At 27.1% G+C, this 18747-nt stretch overlaps 1 protein-coding gene and 1 pseudogene across 1 annotated transcript; one reads left to right on the top strand and one right to left on the bottom strand.

Moving 5' to 3' along the window:
- Nucleotides 1–177: 177 nt before the first annotated feature.
- LOC107167052 (uncharacterized) lies at nt 178–18734 on the bottom strand. Its single transcript, XM_089222642.1, has 23 exons — nt 18575–18734; nt 18364–18503; nt 15692–15784; nt 13498–13755; nt 13304–13360; nt 12633–12871; nt 11995–12160; nt 11181–11267; nt 10915–11043; nt 10246–10389; nt 10028–10165; nt 9557–9696; nt 6830–7019; nt 5146–5216; nt 4758–4989; nt 4387–4523; nt 4102–4294; nt 3892–4031; nt 3662–3827; nt 3344–3585; nt 3170–3242; nt 2869–3077; nt 178–1626 (listed from the first exon to the last, which is right to left on the bottom strand). Exons 2-23 carry the CDS (start codon nt 18479–18481, stop codon nt 1513–1515), a joined length of 3336 nt encoding a protein of 1111 aa, XP_089078768.1. The 5' UTR covers nt 18482–18503; nt 18575–18734; the 3' UTR covers nt 178–1512.
- On the top strand, nt 7710–8411 carry LOC149057332 (protein CFDP2-like; annotated as a pseudogene).
- Nucleotides 18735–18747: the final 13 nt, after the last annotated feature.

Raw genomic sequence — 18747 nt, 5'->3', positions numbered from 1 at the left:
TACAAACAACAATTTGCTTTTAATACCACCACAAAGAATAGTTTATAACATAGAATTGTTTTTGATGTTATTATCGTTTTTATCAATCTAAATTTATTCCGGCTCTGAACTTTAACCCAAAAAAACTTCTTAATCAGTCCACACATAGAATACACAGATATTTAACTGCTTAGAAAAAAAAAAAATACCTATTAAATTTATTTATCAATGCTGTTTTACAAGTCTCGATTATGTCAAGTAAACTTTGTACATGGACTATGAACAGATTTTTTTGTTATTATTCCACGTTTATAGAAAAGCGACGTGTTTACAAAAATATCATGTTGACAGTCCGATTTCTAGTTGTTGAGGGTGTCGAAAATTAAACCACGTCATTTTAGAACATTAATTTGAGATTGTGATATTTTTAATAAATAAAACTATTAATTATCAACTTTACTGTATAAGTCTTGAGTTGATTGGTTTAAATATTTGACATAATGAAACAGTAACAAATGTAATTAATTGAATGTGGTGTTTGTACTACTTTAAAACTTACATATGCCACCCAACTTGTATGGAGCTCTGGGACCGAGCAACGAGACCACATCGAACATGATAGCCTTTCTCAAAGGATCGGATTTATACAACAAAATTTAAACATATTGATAAAAAAAAATTGTAACATTAACTTAAATAGTAACCATATGTAGTTAGCATCATATAAACATTGTAATATCCTTAACATTGTATCTTAACAAAAAACTAATAGCCTTTATTGTTGATGTTTTTTTAGTTCAATAAAAAAAAAAAACTTACATATAGGATATGATGTAGTATAATATGTACAATATTATATAACCTGTACGGATGTGATATTAATTAAATCGGAATTAATAACTTACAACAGTTAAGAGTGTTAAGACCCTCAAGTATTGTTGTTTGTATTTGAAAACGAAAGAAAGACTAGGTCACTATATAACATATATTATGGTGAACATTATATTCTGTAAACACAGTTGTTTTGAAAGTGCAGTGAGTCATAATTTCTTTAATGTTTTATAATTTACAATAAATATATAATAATAAGTTATAATAATACTTATAATACTTATAATAAGTTGCGTAAATCGATTTATACAACTTTATTAAACACTTTAACTGATGAAATTTAAACCACTCCGTTGTGTTAAATAATAGAATTATAAAACAAATATAAGTACTGATTCTGATTAAACAAGTTTTAAAAGTTAAAGTATATTGTTTCACCGTTGATTTAAATACTTAAACAACTGCACACCAAAATATAAATTAGCATGAAAGTACAAAATAGGTATAGTGTATAAATAATAATATGTATAAAAAATATTATATAAAATGGAACATATTAGAATGATTGCGTTAGATGATAATAACAAAGAAAATTAATGCGAAATTATATCATGATTTCAATTTGTCGAATTAAATATAAATTATACTGTTAATAAAAAAAAAACAAAAAAAAAATTAGGTACGTTTACATTTTTACAATGATTAATTGCTTATAAGTGTTGTTGCTTGAATTTTGATCGGAAAACTATACCATAGTGATGTAGATACGGATAATATTCCAATGGAATAAGTCGATCCAGGATTCAGACTTTCGACCTGGAAAATATTAGATTGATTTAATGTTATAAAAAGAAAGTAATGTTCAAATGGAACCTTGCTTCAAAATATCGATTTGGTTCGGAACTTTACGCTATAATTAGAGTTATTTTTATGGTCATGAAATATATCAAAAAATCGTTTACTTGAAAAGAATGCTTTCAACACGACTGTTACACTAAAGGTAGCAACACTCAAGGACACTATGATGAACACCTGCATGCAGTATAAGCAATGGACAGCCAAGGGACAATCAACGATGTTAAACTTCAATCAAAACAGCCCAAAGTCAAGTGTTCATATATAATCTACAAGAGTAATTTTAATACCAATACGCTCTACGTGTAGTTTAAAATAATTTTAAAAATTGGATGATATGGCAACAGTGGCATCATTTTGGGAGGGACGGGGTGGACATTTGCTCCCTTAACATTAGCGGACCGCTGTAGGGCCAGATATGGGCTACAAACCCGCTATAAATTAACATTTAAAATTTTCTCATTAGCTTTATTAATAGATTTAAATCAAGCTGTTGACATGTTTGGTGCTATGAAGACTAGAAGATACTCAGTTAATCCCTAGCATCTAACATTCTAAGTATCTAAGTAATACTTTAAAAACATACATTAATATTTAATATTCAATAATTTATTGTATGTTTTGTTTTATTTTTTTAAATATACTTATACTCAAACTTGGCGTAAATAGGACATAAATTGTGATAAAATTCTTCTCAAAATAAGTCATCATATAATAGTTAAAATCAATGGTAATAGGTAATATTGGGTACGCCTCTACAATCTACATAGTAAATTGTATTGTATATTATGTATAATAATATGTATTTTTTAGTAATTGTTATCCCCCCCCCAAAGTGAGTTATTTATACTTTATCACAGATAATTGTGATAGTAACAAGTATGCATAAAGATAGTATATGTACAATGACTTTTTTTTAAATGCTGTATTACTTAATGTGTGAAGTAAATTATTAAACAAACGTGTAACCAATACGGAAATACTACATATGTAAGCTGATTGAATAAAGTAATAATAACGGATTTAAGCTGTGAAAAATTCATTCTTTAAGAAACTTTAAAAACATCTTGGTAAGATTTTGAAATGTTTAACTTACCAAATAAGTGATTTTGTACGAATTATGATTTATAAGTAGAATTCTTAATGTAGTCTATTGTCTAATTAAACTAGTAAAATTTGAATTTTCAAGTGTTATTGAATTACCGTATAATTATAAGAAGGCAATTCTTCATAAATTGGTAATTCTGTTGTTCTAATGCCAGAATACAAATTAATATCATTATGTGATATTTCTTCTACATTAATAATGTACATTTTCAATAGACCATTAAATATCCATGGAATATCCCATTGGAGAGTCATAAAAGTATTTCCAATGTCAATAATTTTTAAATTATTTGGAGAGTCTGGCACTAAACAGAACATTTAATAAGTACAAGATAACAAAATATTTAAAAAAATTGTGGTTAGATTTGTTTAAACATTGAACATTCGTCTGACTTACATTCATCGTTTAAGTTAAATGAAATAGACGACTCATGACCACCTTCGGGATAATCGAATGACTTTGGTTTTATCTAATACAAAATAAGATTTCATAGATCATATAATAACCAATTGATGTAATTAGGTACATAGTTGAATATTTTATATTTTTATATCATCTAACAATACGTACTTTAAACGTGAAGTTGTTTATAGGACTTAAATCATTATAAGTATGGCAATAGTATTCTGGCCATGCGGAACATTTCGTTGGGGCAATCACAGAAATATTTTCTGCGTTTCCAAAAGCGTCTTCATTAATTGAAACTATAAATCCATCTATATTTGCATCTTCTAAATAATACCAACGAAGCCCTACTAACTGATATTTAAGACTTTTTTTATAAACTACTAAGTCATTAACTGGTGCTAAATCTGCAAGTGTATAAAAATATATTCATTGGCATGTAAATAAATAATTATAAATAGTTCATTATAATAATGCACTCACATCTTGATTTAGTTGTAAAATTTATGAATAGATAATGTTCAAGATTATAACCAAAGTGTGTATTTATAAACACTTTTACTTCATAATAATTATTTGATTTCAGCTTATTGGTGTAAAGGTAGTTTTTTTTCGTTTCTATTATTTCTAATGTGTCATCTACCTTATCCTTTAAGAAAAATATATTTTTAATTTTACAAATAAATGGTCAAACATTTACCCCCAGAATTTACTTTTAGTTCAATATAAAACGTTGAAAAGAATCCATTTAACTTTGAACAACTTTCGGGATCGATTTTCCACTGAATAAATACCGAGTCGTTCGTCACATACATTGGGTGTTCAAGGTCAAAAACAGGTTGAGTTTTTGGATCTAATCAGAAAAAATGCAGAAATCAGTCATCAAAATATGAATATACAAAATAGGTTTCATTAAACTTTACTTGATGCCGGCGTTAATGCGTAAACCTGAGTTTCTCGTTGAGTATGTTTCTCATCATTAGCAACTGCAACTTGTATGCAGTACTGCGAATTAGGTATCGTTTCGAATATTTCGTAGTTTGTTCGATTGTAAATTGTAGTTGACGTCCAATCGTTTTCTATTTCATCCAAAGAACAACTGATAATTCGTTTTAGCTGAAATAAATTTGAAGTAAATGTTATGAATGTTATGATAAAAATACAAACTAATATAAGTACCTATAGATAAGAAAAACAATTTTAATTACTTTGTATCTGACAATATATGTAAACGGCTCATTTACAACTATTGTATTGTGTTGGTTAACATTTTCTAATTTCCATGAGATTTTAATGTTATTATCAATCGTAGTTGCAACAATGTCTTTAATAATGACATCGTTTCCTATATTTAAAATATAATATTAAATCGATATTTATTCGATTTAGGCACGAATACAGAAAAAATGTTTGGTAGTTATTCATAACCTAAAAATAATTTTCAAATAATCTCTTATACTGTCAAATCAAAAAAAAATATATTTTTGCAAGACATTTTCGGGGTGCAGAGTGAGAGGTTTTGTACCCAAAACTCTCCTGTATATGTGCCTATATAGTTTAATAAAAAACATTAAGTTACTTGTTATTAAAGGAGTAAATGAATAAGTAGGCGACGAAATTAATGGTCCTTTATTTGTCTTAGGAGTCAGAAATATGCTATAATTGTATCCAGGATAAAGATTTTCTATTAAGTGGCCACTTTTTGAACTTGATTTTATTTCTTTGATACCAACCATTTGATTTTGTGATTGGTTATAGGTTAATGTCAAAACATATTCAATTACATTGCATTCTAATTGTTTAGGTATTATCTGTAAATTAATAATGTTACTTATCTATTATTATATAACAGCTAATCAATAATCAATGATATTTTGGTTTGTAATTGTTTATTTTTAATTTACTTATTAATGCATATTAATAAATTATTTTTTCAATTAATTAAAACTAACAAGAAGTGTACTTACTTCATCCCATCGTATTTTGACGCTTTTTATCCCACTGATTAAATGAATGTTATAATCAGTAATATCAGGTTCTAAAAAAGTTGGACAATATTAACAAATGAAAAAAATAAACTTTAAATCACATAATCAAAATATATAGGCATTTAGTATTTATATATTATTAATGATTTTTTAATTTATAATACTCTAACCGATTTTTTTTTTTTAAGATAAAAATATCTAATTCAAAATATATACAAGGTGATTCTTTTAACTGGGTACACTAATTATCTCGAAAAGTATTTACTTTTTTCGAAATATTTTTTTACATGGTTTCAAGTTGTTAAAAAACCAACATTTTTATTAAAAAATTATATTTTTAAATATTTTTTATCCTTATCATTTTTTAAGTTTTTTACTCTTTTGAATGACATCATAGAGTTTTAATTTCATATTCCAAAGCAGAATATTTTTCTAAGTATTTTGATTCATAAAAATCGAATTTAGGACGAGTAGTATATGAGTTATATGTACTTAAAGTTTAGACAAGCGGAGTAGTGGACAAACATTTTGCGGGGTAACCCCGTACCACTCCACTCTGCCAATCTAAACTTTAAATACTTATAACTCAAAAACTACAAGCCCTAAATTCAATTTTTATGAATCAAAATACTTAGAAAAATATTCTGCTTTGGAATATGAAATTAAAACTCTATGTTGTCATTCAAAAAAGTAAAAAACTTAAAAAATGTTTAAAAATATAATTTTTTAATGAAAACGTTGGTTTTTCAACAACTTGAAACCATGTAAAAAATATTTTGAAAAAAGTAAATAATTTTCGAGATAATTATTAGTGTACCCACTTAAAAGAATCACTCTGTAGATTTCATGATCGTAACCTTTACACATTATATGCAGAGTACAATATTATATGTATTATTTGTAAATACATAATTTTTGTTAAACTAATTAACATTATGATAAGTTAAAAATTATAATATTTATGTATCAGCTGATCTCCGTGCTCTTAGTTGCCCGTTAAAAATATCAACTCTATATGATTCAAAATTTGAGTTTCATTCGTCTTTTAATACTCGGCTAGCAATTCAACCGAACAAACAGACAATTTTTCTTCCTTATATTATAAACCCTTTTTAAGCTCTATAGGAGTAAAATTTAAAAAAATCCTTTCTAAGGGGTTTATTACATCATAAAATGACCCTAACCTCTAAATTTTATACTCATAGCTTCTGTAGTTCCGGGTAGATGATTTTTTCATTTTTACCCCCTTTAATCCCTGTAGGGGTCAAATTTAAAATATATATTTATATAGCCTATGACACTCATAAATAATATGGCTTTCTATTGGTCAAAGAATTTTCAAAATTGGTTCAGTAGATCCAGAGATTACCTCTAACAACGTCATAAACATCTCATCTTTATATAATAAGTTGAGATTTATTATTGAAATTTATATAAACATAAACGTCATAAATAATAAATATAAATTAATCCATATGTCTAGATCCAAAAATTCACAAATATTTTTTTGTTTCAAGTAAATAATTCTAAATTCTAAAACACTGCCAACCCTTTATTTTTATTTGATTTATGTCAATAATATAATAATTATTGTATGTAATATTAGGTTTTCTTAATTTTATTAAAAATCTTTTTGGTTCAATAACTGATCTGAGATACTTACGGATACACGATGTCTTATATTGATTGTAAACTATATCTTCACGATTGAAATTTCCATCACTTGCTATAACCATAACTCCAATTTGGTATGTGGTATCTGCTTTTAAATCATTTAGAATTTCTGTAGTTGTATTTCTAGTTTCATTTATAAGTTTAATTTCAGATTCTGTAAATTCCTCTTCAATGATTGACTGAAATCATAAATTAAACAATTAAACATTTTACATACCTATTATCTACATGAACTTTATGGGTATATGCTGGTCGCTGGATATATTTAATCGTAATAGTCAAACTATTACATTTATAATCATGAATACAGTAAAAATACATTATTCCAGAATAATATCAATCTAAAATCAGTATACATAATACATATAAATATATATATTATATAATTTAAATTTACTTGAATTTTATCTGATCTATAATTATTAATACTTCATGTATTTTCATATTAAGTTATTTTATGATAATTTGTTTTAAATGTGTGTCAGGATTCATTTAACTAAACGTATAACTAGATATTATATATTCAGAAAAATGTGTGGTTAGACGTTGGGAAAGTGGCGTCCCCATCACCCAGTGCATCAATGATGCATTGTTATAGCCATCACTTCGAAATGGTTGTTGTGACTGGTCCTCAAGGTTGAGGGTTGGGCGCATGGCTAACGATTCTGCTTTTTAAAAAAACACTTGTTGTGAGACCATCACGGAATCACCTTCGGACACAGATAAATGGAATTAATACTGGACACGGAATTCGGAAAACTTGACTTAAGATCGGGACCCGGAACACACTAAGCCTTTATAGAACTGTAACCTGTCAAAATCTTACTGATGTATTAGAAACGTATGGAATATAGATAATAAGAGATAAGATGGATAGGAAAATGTCAGCTAAAAATAGGGAAGTACATAGTGTATTTCTCTGGCAGGGAAGAAAGACACTCCTTAGGATGTGACTTTGCTGTGCATGAGACTCTGGAAACATACGTAAAATAATTAAATCTTATTAAAGGATAACCTTACTATGAGTAGACACGAAACCATTGAATATAATATTAGTATGCGTACACGCACCAACGGAAACGGGGGAAGATAATACAAAGGATATTTTCTATGAAGATCTGTCGCAAATATATGATAAACTGCCAGGAAATATAATCAAACACTGGTATTAGTTGACCTGAATGCCAAGTGTGGAAGAGAAACACATTTTATGCCAATGATAGGGAGAGAAAGTTTACGTGAAACAAGTAATGGAAATGGACTTAGACTTATATCTTTCGCAGCCGTAAAAAATATGATAATAAGTATAACACAACATTTCCACACAAAAATATACATAAGACCACTTGGAAATTACCTGACAGGACAACTTGCAACCAAATAGATCATATAGTTATTCAAAAAAGATTTCAGTCATGGATTAAAGACATACCTAATTTCAAAGGAGCGACTCAGGCCATTTCTTAGTGGTAGCAAAGTTTATGTTAAAGATCCAGAGTCACATGAGGCTAGTGAATAGGAATAGTACAAAAATTAACCTAGAGATGCTGAAGGACCATAAAGTGCAATAGAAAATATAGTAAATATACACTAAACATGTGAGAGAGTATGTAAAAAATGTAAAACTAAATGACATGGATGGAGACTCTGGGTAAAAGTTAGCAAAGCAGTTTAACAAATTGCAATAGAACATGTAGGAAAAATACAATTTTTACAAAAAAAACGGTATAACGAATAATGCTGACAAGCAGTAGAGAGATGACAGATAGTCCGAGAAAAGTCCATCAGTGTAGACAGTTTAGACACAAGATAGCTTTATATCTTAGAGAGCAAAAACTGCAAACGAATCATTAAGAGAGAGAAGAGAAAGTATCTCAATGAGATATTAAAAGATGCATAGAAAAGTCACTCGCAGGGTAAGGCTAGACATTTTTTTAGGGCGATAAAACAGTACAAATCTTTCATATCAAGCCTAGGGGAATAGGAGTTAGGTTAATAAAAGCAGAAAGAACAGCTTTCGCTCTAAAGAAGTTCTTAAAGTCAAAAGTATTAAAGTTCCAAAATAAACTAAAGCAAGGCTGTAATAAGACCCACACTTTTAAATGAGTGCGAGGCATTGACTACAACAAGCAATACGGAAAGAAAACTCAGAACTTTTGAGAACAAAATATGGAGGGTAATATGTGGACCAGTGTATGATAATGAAAAAGGAACATGGAGGATAAAGTATAAAAAGAGCTGTGAGAAGAAATGGAAATGGCATTAGTAGTAAGTTTTATCAGGGAACAAAGGATCCATTGGCTAGGACACATGTGGTGGCATAGTAAGAACGATATAAGCAGAATTTTTATCTCCTGGAGTGGAAACCTATGGAAAAAAGACCCGGGGATGACCAAGAAAAAGGTGGTTAGATTTAGTGGAAGATGACCTGAACAGAATGGGAGTTCAAGATTGGAGAAAACTAGCCCAGGACAGAGACAAATGGAGGGATTTAGTTAAGGTGGTGAAAACTCTTAAAGAGTATTAAGGGCCAGATAAAGAAAAGGTATGTAGAGCGCTGTATGAAAAATCTAATGATAATGAAGCCACATATTATCATAACTTATTATACATATTAGATATTCACAATTGATACTGTTATCAATTCAGTAGTGTTTATTATTTTATTAAATTAAATCAATTAAGGCTAAATAATTTCCATAAAAATGTAACATACTTTATAAAATATTTGATAATATTTCAACTTCATATTTTTATCACCTCCTTTTACATTATCCGGTTTGAAATTCAATTCCATCTTTATCGCTTCGTATTCGTTCGAAACAAGTGTAGGTGGATTAATGAGGTATGGATACCCTAAAAATTGAAACCAATATAATATTTTTAATATAATATTATCATTAATATTATCATTAATCACGTTATAATATTTTACATCTTCAAAATCGGATTAATTTTAGTTTAAGAATTTGATTAGTTTTTCATTTTACTAGGTATTTCTTCTATGGAAGAAAGTTAAAAGATTGTTAATTTTATGTTATATTTTTATGGAGTATAATTAAGAAGATCTTTCATTACTATTTTGTTTACTAAACTTTATTCTGCTCAATTATCAATGTTAAGAATAGGATTACAAATTTTGATTGTAATATTTATACTTTTTATTTTCCCGAGAGTTATATCTTACTTTGTAGACAATATGGTGGTAAATATCCTTCTGAACATCCTTGATAACAGACGCCAGTATATCGGTCACATTTATTGTTGCGGCAATTCGATGAACATGTTTGTTTACAATCCGCACCATATTTACCCGGTTTACAGTCTTTAAAAAAGTGTATGTTAACATATTATTAAACCCTGTTTATAGAAACAAATTGAAAAAAAAAATAATATTCTTCAAACCGATGTTACACAATGGACCAGTTAGACCTGGTGGACATGTACAACCATACAGTTTCGTACACATCAACAATCCACGACACATTTCATTGGCATACATTGAACATATTCCTTTACAATCAGCTCCATAATAATTAGATCCACATCCTGGAATATATTTTAATTTTTAATTTTTATATTTATTTATTTATTTTTAGTGATTAAAGTGTTCTCAAAGGCAGATTGAATCAATTAGTTACTTGTTATATACTCATGACTGTTAATAAGTAGAATAAATATAAAAATTAAGATTTGCAATAAAGAATATTTATGTATTACGGTTTCGGAATCGTATAAATTCCTTGATAATTTGAGTATTTAAAAATTTTTATATTTCAATATTGTTATCCAAATGATTAAATTGTATAAATCATAAATCATAAAGTTATTGTAAGACATTTTAAAATAAATAACTAATGTCTTTTAGGTAAACTTGCATATTATATGATACGTATTTATTATTTTTAAATAGCACAAACAATTATACAACATATATTCTATCTTATTCCTACATTAATATATTTAAATATTATTGTATTATAATTTTAAGTTATAACAAATTGTTCTCAAAATATCAACTATAAAAAGTAACAAAGATGTGTGTATATATTTTTACGATAGAAGTTTAATTACCTATTTCACAAAATTGTCCTATAAATCCTGGAGGGCAAACGCACGTTGATCTTTTTGATTGCATGAAACCGCCATTTAAACAAGATTTAGTTGAGGTTTCTATCGTTTTGTCACAGATACTAGTATTATCTGTATTTAATTTAAAAAAAAAATATGAATAACAAAATGGTAATATTTATATACAATGTAAAAATGAAATTAATATTTTCACACATCCCATTTTTAATCCTGGAATCCAAATTTTGTTAACGTATTTGTGTTCTTACCATTTCCGAGTATATTGAAGAGTTCCTGAGATTTACACCAATAGTTACCAGTATTATTCCTGGAAATAACTTTAACTTCTTCTTCATCTAAGAGAAAATACAAAAATAATTTTTTTCAAGGTAAGCGTTTAAAATTTAAATTAGTCTAACCTATTTGCATATTTGATTTATATATATATATAAATTTATGTATAAAATGTATTAATTTGTATAGAATAAAGTATTTTCTGTTTTGGACTTAAATTGTGTAAAACTATATTTACAGCTCATCAATAACTTAAATTTATTATTTAAATCATAAATTTATTAGTGTCTGATTGGCTTTTTAAGTTAATTTTCGAAGCCAGGTAGAATATTAAACAATATGCATTTTTTATATTTTTATATTATATGTACAATGTTTTTGATAAAATTATATCTACTTAATCTTTAAATACCTAAATAGTTTATAATTCAGAATAGTAAAATATCATTTTTTCATTTTTGTACAACCTTTCAAAAGCGCTGATGAATGAAATTAATATAAAGAAAAATAACGTACTTAATTTTTATTTTAAAGAATATAATATTTACTGTTACTTCATTCCAAATATTTAATTTTTATCATTTAAAGATTAACAGATTAAGGGCCCGTATTACAATAGTTGAACTCAGGTTAAACTACCGAATTCGGCCGGTAAAATCAGTGGTTCAAGCGTAACCGAGGTTTAAACTATAATTGTAAAACAGGCCTTAACAGACATAATATGCTTGGAAAATATTTTCGATTATTTCCATTGGTTTAATTGACTTAAATATTACAAAAAATAAATACCATTATCTGAACATTGGGTTATCCGAAAGAGTTTGAACCAATCTCTAAAATTACTATTATATCCGTAATAGTTATGCCTATCACCATATCTCCTTCTTAATGACAATTTATATCTCTGATCTTGAATAAGAGCTAAGTTGTCAACTTTTAATGTTGTTAATCTATCCTGTAAGCCAAATAAAATTTTAATAATATACAAGTATAATAATTGCCAATAGTTATTGGCATTGATATGTATTTGCAATTATTAGATTTAACTTTTGATCTATTATCATGTATTTTTTATAATAGTTACCTCATATTTATAATATGTTTCAATATTAATTTTTTACGAACAACCAAATTTTGATCTGTTAAAATTAAATTTTTTTTTTTTTTAATGTGCATGAAATTTTCAGAATTCTGTTAATGATTAGTTTTTGTTTTAAAGTCGAAGAATTAACAATGAATCATCGTTATTTCTAATTTTACTATAGCCAGTATCCATTTTAAATAATTATGTCGTAATAAAATAAAATAAAATAGCTAAATAACTATAAAACCTTACTAAGGTTAGTAGCCTAGGCTACTACCTTACTAATTGTCTAAGGTTACCTTAGTCCTACACATTTAATGGGTATTAAAAAAATTGTACTTACTTGTTTTTCTAATATTGGTGAAGTTATTATCGTATCATTTTCATTGAATATACTCATAATAATTTCCATATCAGAATCTAAATTGTGAAAATATGTAATTGATATGCAACTTTGTTTTTTAATTGGCTTCCAATGAACCTCGAGAAATGTCTGATGAACTTCATCTCTAGCCGAGTATGGATAATAATGTCTTTCATATTTATATTCTAATGTTTTAATACATTCATTTAGGACGTATTCTAGAAATAAAACATTGTATTTAAAAAAGTCTTTGTGTATTTAACATGTAATATATGTCACAAGTTTCAAGTACCCGTAACGGGTCACAAATAATATATTTAAATTACAAGAAAATAACTCAATTTTCCATCCTTTGATTAAATATCAAATTCTTTTAATTTTTTTTCTTCTATAAATTGAGTTTCCAGAGACATTCAAAATAATATAATAACATACATTAAAAGTAGGTATACTCCACATCTCCGTGTACCCATGAGACCACGGCCCACGAATGATATTAAATTAAAACAAAATAACTAAAGTCATTATTCTTCGTTTAAATATTTAATTTCATTAAAATTTGAATTTAAAATACATTGTTAAAAATATATATCTTTGTTCTTTAGTATTTTAAAATACTAATATTTCTCACATTTTCTAGTTAATATTACCTGTAAAAATCATATTAGGACTACTAGGAGTAACAGCGTCAAAATTGCATTCTTCTCCTATAAAAATTATACATTATTAATCATGTCATGCTTTAACGATATGATGTATAAAATAATGACTTTTCTTAATATAGTAAATTGTATTATTTCATTCACTAAAAAATATTTAATTTTAAATAAATATTAAATATTACCTGTAGGTCCAATAATTGATTGTTCCCAGTAATTTGAATCAAAATAAACGTTCATACGACTATTATTTTGAATATATCCATATTTGTAAAACTCGGCGATATTTATTTGTAAGACATTATCTGAGGTTGAATTTCTTTCCCCAATTATTTTGTCTATTGACAATGGTATTCCGATGGCATTTGTTCTTGAATGTACTTCAATCGAACAGAGACTTCCTCTAATTATTTGGTGTTCGGGACAATTTAATGCAGGAGTCCCTAATTTATTTTAACATAATATGATAAAATAAAAAAATCCACAAAGATTTGCAAAATAATAGTTAATTTGACCAACCAAGGTTATTCACTTATGGTACCAATGTCACTTATAATCTTCTGTAATAAAATAATAACACTCTAGCAACTATATTTATCTGTATGATTCTAAAATCTAAATTATGGGTACCTATATGTATTATTATCTAATTAATGCAGTTAGTTAATTTAGAAAATTTCAGGGGCTTTAAAAATTGTTCTAAAATATGGTTCAAGGCAAAATCGTCCCGTTTTTTTCCTTCTCGAAATTTGAACGGCCTTACAATTGAATATCTTGTAATACTTTTTTTATTTTTTAGTCCAAATAATACAAAAACATAATAATGTATTTAATATTGTGAGTGGAATTGTTTAGAATGTAGTTTAATGATGGACACGAAAAGCTAGTCTAGAGTCGTTTTAAAACAAGAGTGGAATAAAAACAAGTGTTAGATGGGATTGTCTCAGGGGCATAAAGCTCCGACGGCTGCAGATGTGCCCAACATACTCTGCGGTCCCCTTTTCGAAGATCTACCGGCAGACGACAAGGAGAGGTTGACGATTCTCTGCGACGCCGAAGAGACCTTCAGACTCTTTTACAAGATGGTCGAAAGCATCCTGACCGCCAAGGAAGAAGAGGAGAGGGCTCAACAGGCCGCAGAAGCTGAGTGAGAGCGGCCACCACCGTACGAGCCCCTAAAGCGGCGGGCTAAGGCCGGCTTGAGAAGAGTTTTTCAGCACGAGATGTCTAGGATGGCTGGCTTATGCCGGTCCGCGAAGAGGCAACGGTACGCGATGTCTAGGGTGGCGGACTTGGCCGGCCCGAGAAGAAAAATACCGGAGATATATACTATGTATATAAATAGCTGTATGGGGATACAGCGGGCCAACCCCACTTATCCCTATCCAAAGTTGCTAGATCTGTAAAGTCATAACAGGATAGGGATATTCGCATACACACCAGAGAGCTTGGGAAGGGGTATTTCCAAACTGTTATTACTATTCCTATGTATATATATTTATCTTTCTGTAAATAAACGATGCTGCATGGGGGCTAAGCAATGTGAAAACAGTACGGCCTCCATGTAGTGATTTAACATAAAAACAAAAAAAGAAGACATAATACAGATAAGATATTCTACTGTAATTAGAATTAATTTGAGTATTTTAGTCTTCAAACAAAGAAGTTAAGTTCATTCCATGAGATTCAACTCGTTCATTAATATCTACATGAGTATAAACATCGCACATCACCTAAGTCTATTCAGAGTTAATATAAACATTTAACGATTCGGTAACTATCACAAATATGAGTGTTGGGGGGTGTTAGAAAGAGGAGATATTACATTATGCGTAAATAGCAGCTGTATTGTACTTTTTTACAAGGCTGGGCATTAACGAGTTAATAAGTTAAAAGTTAAGTTATTTTAATTCATTAACTTAATACTTACTAGTTCGCTGTTTTAATTAACTTAACTTTAACTTAACTTATTTTTATCTACGTTAATTTAAAATAAACTTCTACTTTTTAATATTACCAATTAGGTTAATTTTGAATTTTCGTTTTATCTAAAATATATTTTAGTCTATAACGGTTCGTCGATTTAAAATTTGTAGACTATTGGAAAATATTGTTGGAAAAAAAATAAGATATTTTCGTAATTATTTTTATAAATAAAAACTAATATGTTATATTAATTAAGTATGTACTAATAAAATAATAAATAATAATTTATAATATAGAGATAACATGTGACATTTAGTCGCCTGTATGACCATATTATTATAAAAGATATATCAATAGCTACGAGCTCACGAAGTCACGTTTAATAATACTAGGCTTGTTAGTACAGTTAGGTATAGTTAAAATAATAGTTAAAAATGATGAAAAATAACTCACGATAATATTTTACGCTGTCTATTTGTTTTGTTGTACACTTCATCGATGAAGAGAGTCTATAAATTGTAGTGATATCATAATCATCAAAACAATCTAAAAATGTAATATAATAAAAAAATTAATATAATTTAAAACTGTAATAGACATGTAGTTTTACATATTTTGTTATGTATTATATTATTACCTACAGCTCATAATATATATCTACACATATTATTAATTATATATTTATACGTTTAACTAACCTAAGTTACAATTAAAAGATTATCAAGTAGAAGATGGCTGTTGTGTTTGTTATTTTTCATGTTTCAAATATAATATTTTAATTGCATACGATAAAAGTACACAAAAGATTCTTAACACAATTTATTGCATTGATCGAAAATTCAATTTTCCCAATTATATTTGATACAGTTAAGAAAAAAATGATTTTATCAATTTTTAAGTTTTTTATTTCTTTTTTGGGTAGAAAATCTTGAAAATTTAATACAAGGTTTCAAACCTATTGTTACAATAGGAGTTGAAAAATAAAATAAATTCATTGTCACAATTTTTTTTTATAAGCATTCAAAGTTTGAATTTTGACAAAATACGTAAAAATCACGAAAATTCGGAAATTATTTTAAGCTAGAAATTCATAAAAAAAATTCTTTTTAAATCTAAGATTTGAAAATTTAATACAGGATTCCTTAAAAGTGTTTCAATCTTTATCATACAAAAAAATTGTCCACCAGAAATTCAAATTAAATTTTTATGAGCGTTTGAAATTTAAATTTTTACAACATTGGATTTTCTTATTTAGGTGTAATTCTAAAATAAATAACCGCAGATACTTGAAATTTTCACTGAATGTTTATATAGGCTTTTTATAAAATTTGATAAAATTTTCAAAATATTTTGATTTGTTTTGAGCTGTTTACTGACATTTTAATTTTTCAACTTTTTTGGTTTTTTTTTTCTATAAATATCGATAAAAATTTATTTGCTGGGATTGAAAAGCTTGAAAATTTAATACAAGGCTTCTAACACATTGTAACAATAGCAGTTGAAAAATAAAAGAAATACTTAGTCACAATTTTTTTTTACAAGCATTCAAATTTTAATTTTGGCATCATACGTAAAAATCACGGAAATTTGCAAATTATTTTAAGCTAGAAATTCATAAAAATTTTTCTTTTTAAATCTAAGATTTGAAAATTTTTTATAATCTCTAATATATCCTAGACAGATAAACCATCTCCGCTCAGAATCGTTTTTCATGTACAATGTATACCTAATATCATTGTGCCTATTCAAATTTAATTCCATCCATTACAGTAACCCACTTGTAAACTATATAGTATAGTATACTGTACAGCAGAGCGACATCCATGACTTACCCGCTTTTTGCTATTAATTTTTTTAAATGTCCATACTTTCATAAAAAAAAATTAACTGTTCATATTATTTTATCGGTATTATTTTACCATGACGAAGGTCAGCTGTATTTGTCATTTGATAAATAATAATCACTTGGATATTACACGTCATTTTTGGTATCCATAATTAGAAAAATTTAAAGGTGGAGTAACAAAATAATATATTAAGTATAAGATAGATACACGTGTCTTATCTTTTTCATTATCGTCTAGTGAATTTATTACAACGATTTTATTTGTGTGCCGAAATCGTTGACGGACTACGGGCAATACCAACTACGTTAAATCTATTATGATTTTTTTCTTGAGTATGGTGTGTACTTTTATTTTTAATATACCAAACTGTGATATGATTTGTCAATTAAAATGTTTAATTTCAGAATTTGGAAAAATTATTATAGGTACATTCTATTAATTTTCAAATTTAATTTTTTAAAGAATAATCTCCAAAGACTGTGACATTGTGAAATGATAATGATGCTTTGCTATTATACTAAATGTATAGCAAATTAATACTCGAGTTGTATTAATGTATTTTAAAATTTAAAGGCCATATAGGTAATGGTGATTTCTTATTTCATATTTGTATGTTAATGTGATAAAATATTTCTTAGTACTTAAGTAGAACAATAATATGATATAATTAATACATTAAAAAAAATTTTTTACTCAGATTGATTTTATTTTGTTGGCACCTACTTTTTAAATGAATCATACCTACACAAAGTCAAATTTGACGACAGGTATTAAGAACATATACACTGGGTCATCAAATTCTAGAGTCCTCAATAAGCCCAAAATATTTTTTAAAAATGAATGAGGGTATTTTCTAAATACAAATGATTTATTAATTATTTATGACATTTGCCGCCAACCATTTAAATAGATTTCAAGTTAATGGCCCATTTAGAATTATTTTGAATGTAAAGTTATTTGTTATAATACGTATTGCAGGTGTAATTTAATATATATATATATTTATATAAATTAATATAATTATATTTTATTTATATAATTTATAAATAAATATATATATATATATATATAATATATATTATCTCTTAGAGCATCACGTTAACTATATACATTTAAATTAAAAGCTATAAGTTATGAAATCCACATTTTAAATCTTGTTAAGAAAAAAAATTGAACAACTTATCAATTAGAAATCTAATAAACCTTATAAAGGTTATAAATTGTTTTTTATTGAAATACTATTTGATTGATATATTATACAATATACGTATTACTTACTGTTTTTGTGGGAATGCAGTGAAATAGTGACATTTTGTTTGTTCACATCATTTTTGTTTGAAGCGTTCAAAACGTTAAGGCTCAACAAAAAATATAATATAGCTGGTAATAATAACATGCTGTTATTATGGCTTCAATTCCTTGGGTACATAATACATGGCTTTAATAAAGCATAAGACAATATAATAAAATAACTTTTCTAAAAAATTACCTAATAAAATCTCGTAGTTAGAAGCTTATTCAATCAGATTGCTCCTTCAATTATGTGTCTGTAAGTAGTTACTTGTTAGTAGTTTACAGTCGTACTGACTAAAATAATATGGTGGTTATACAGAATATGTATAGTGCACACAACAACACAATAGCTACTAAATTTATCGTGTA

This window comes from Diuraphis noxia, unplaced genomic scaffold (genome assembly GCF_037042655.1).
Source record: "Diuraphis noxia isolate RWA-SAM2 unplaced genomic scaffold, SU_Dnox_SAM2 contig0003, whole genome shotgun sequence".
Taxonomy (NCBI): domain Eukaryota; kingdom Metazoa; phylum Arthropoda; class Insecta; order Hemiptera; family Aphididae; genus Diuraphis; species Diuraphis noxia.
This window is presented reverse-complemented; position numbering and strand designations above follow the sequence as displayed.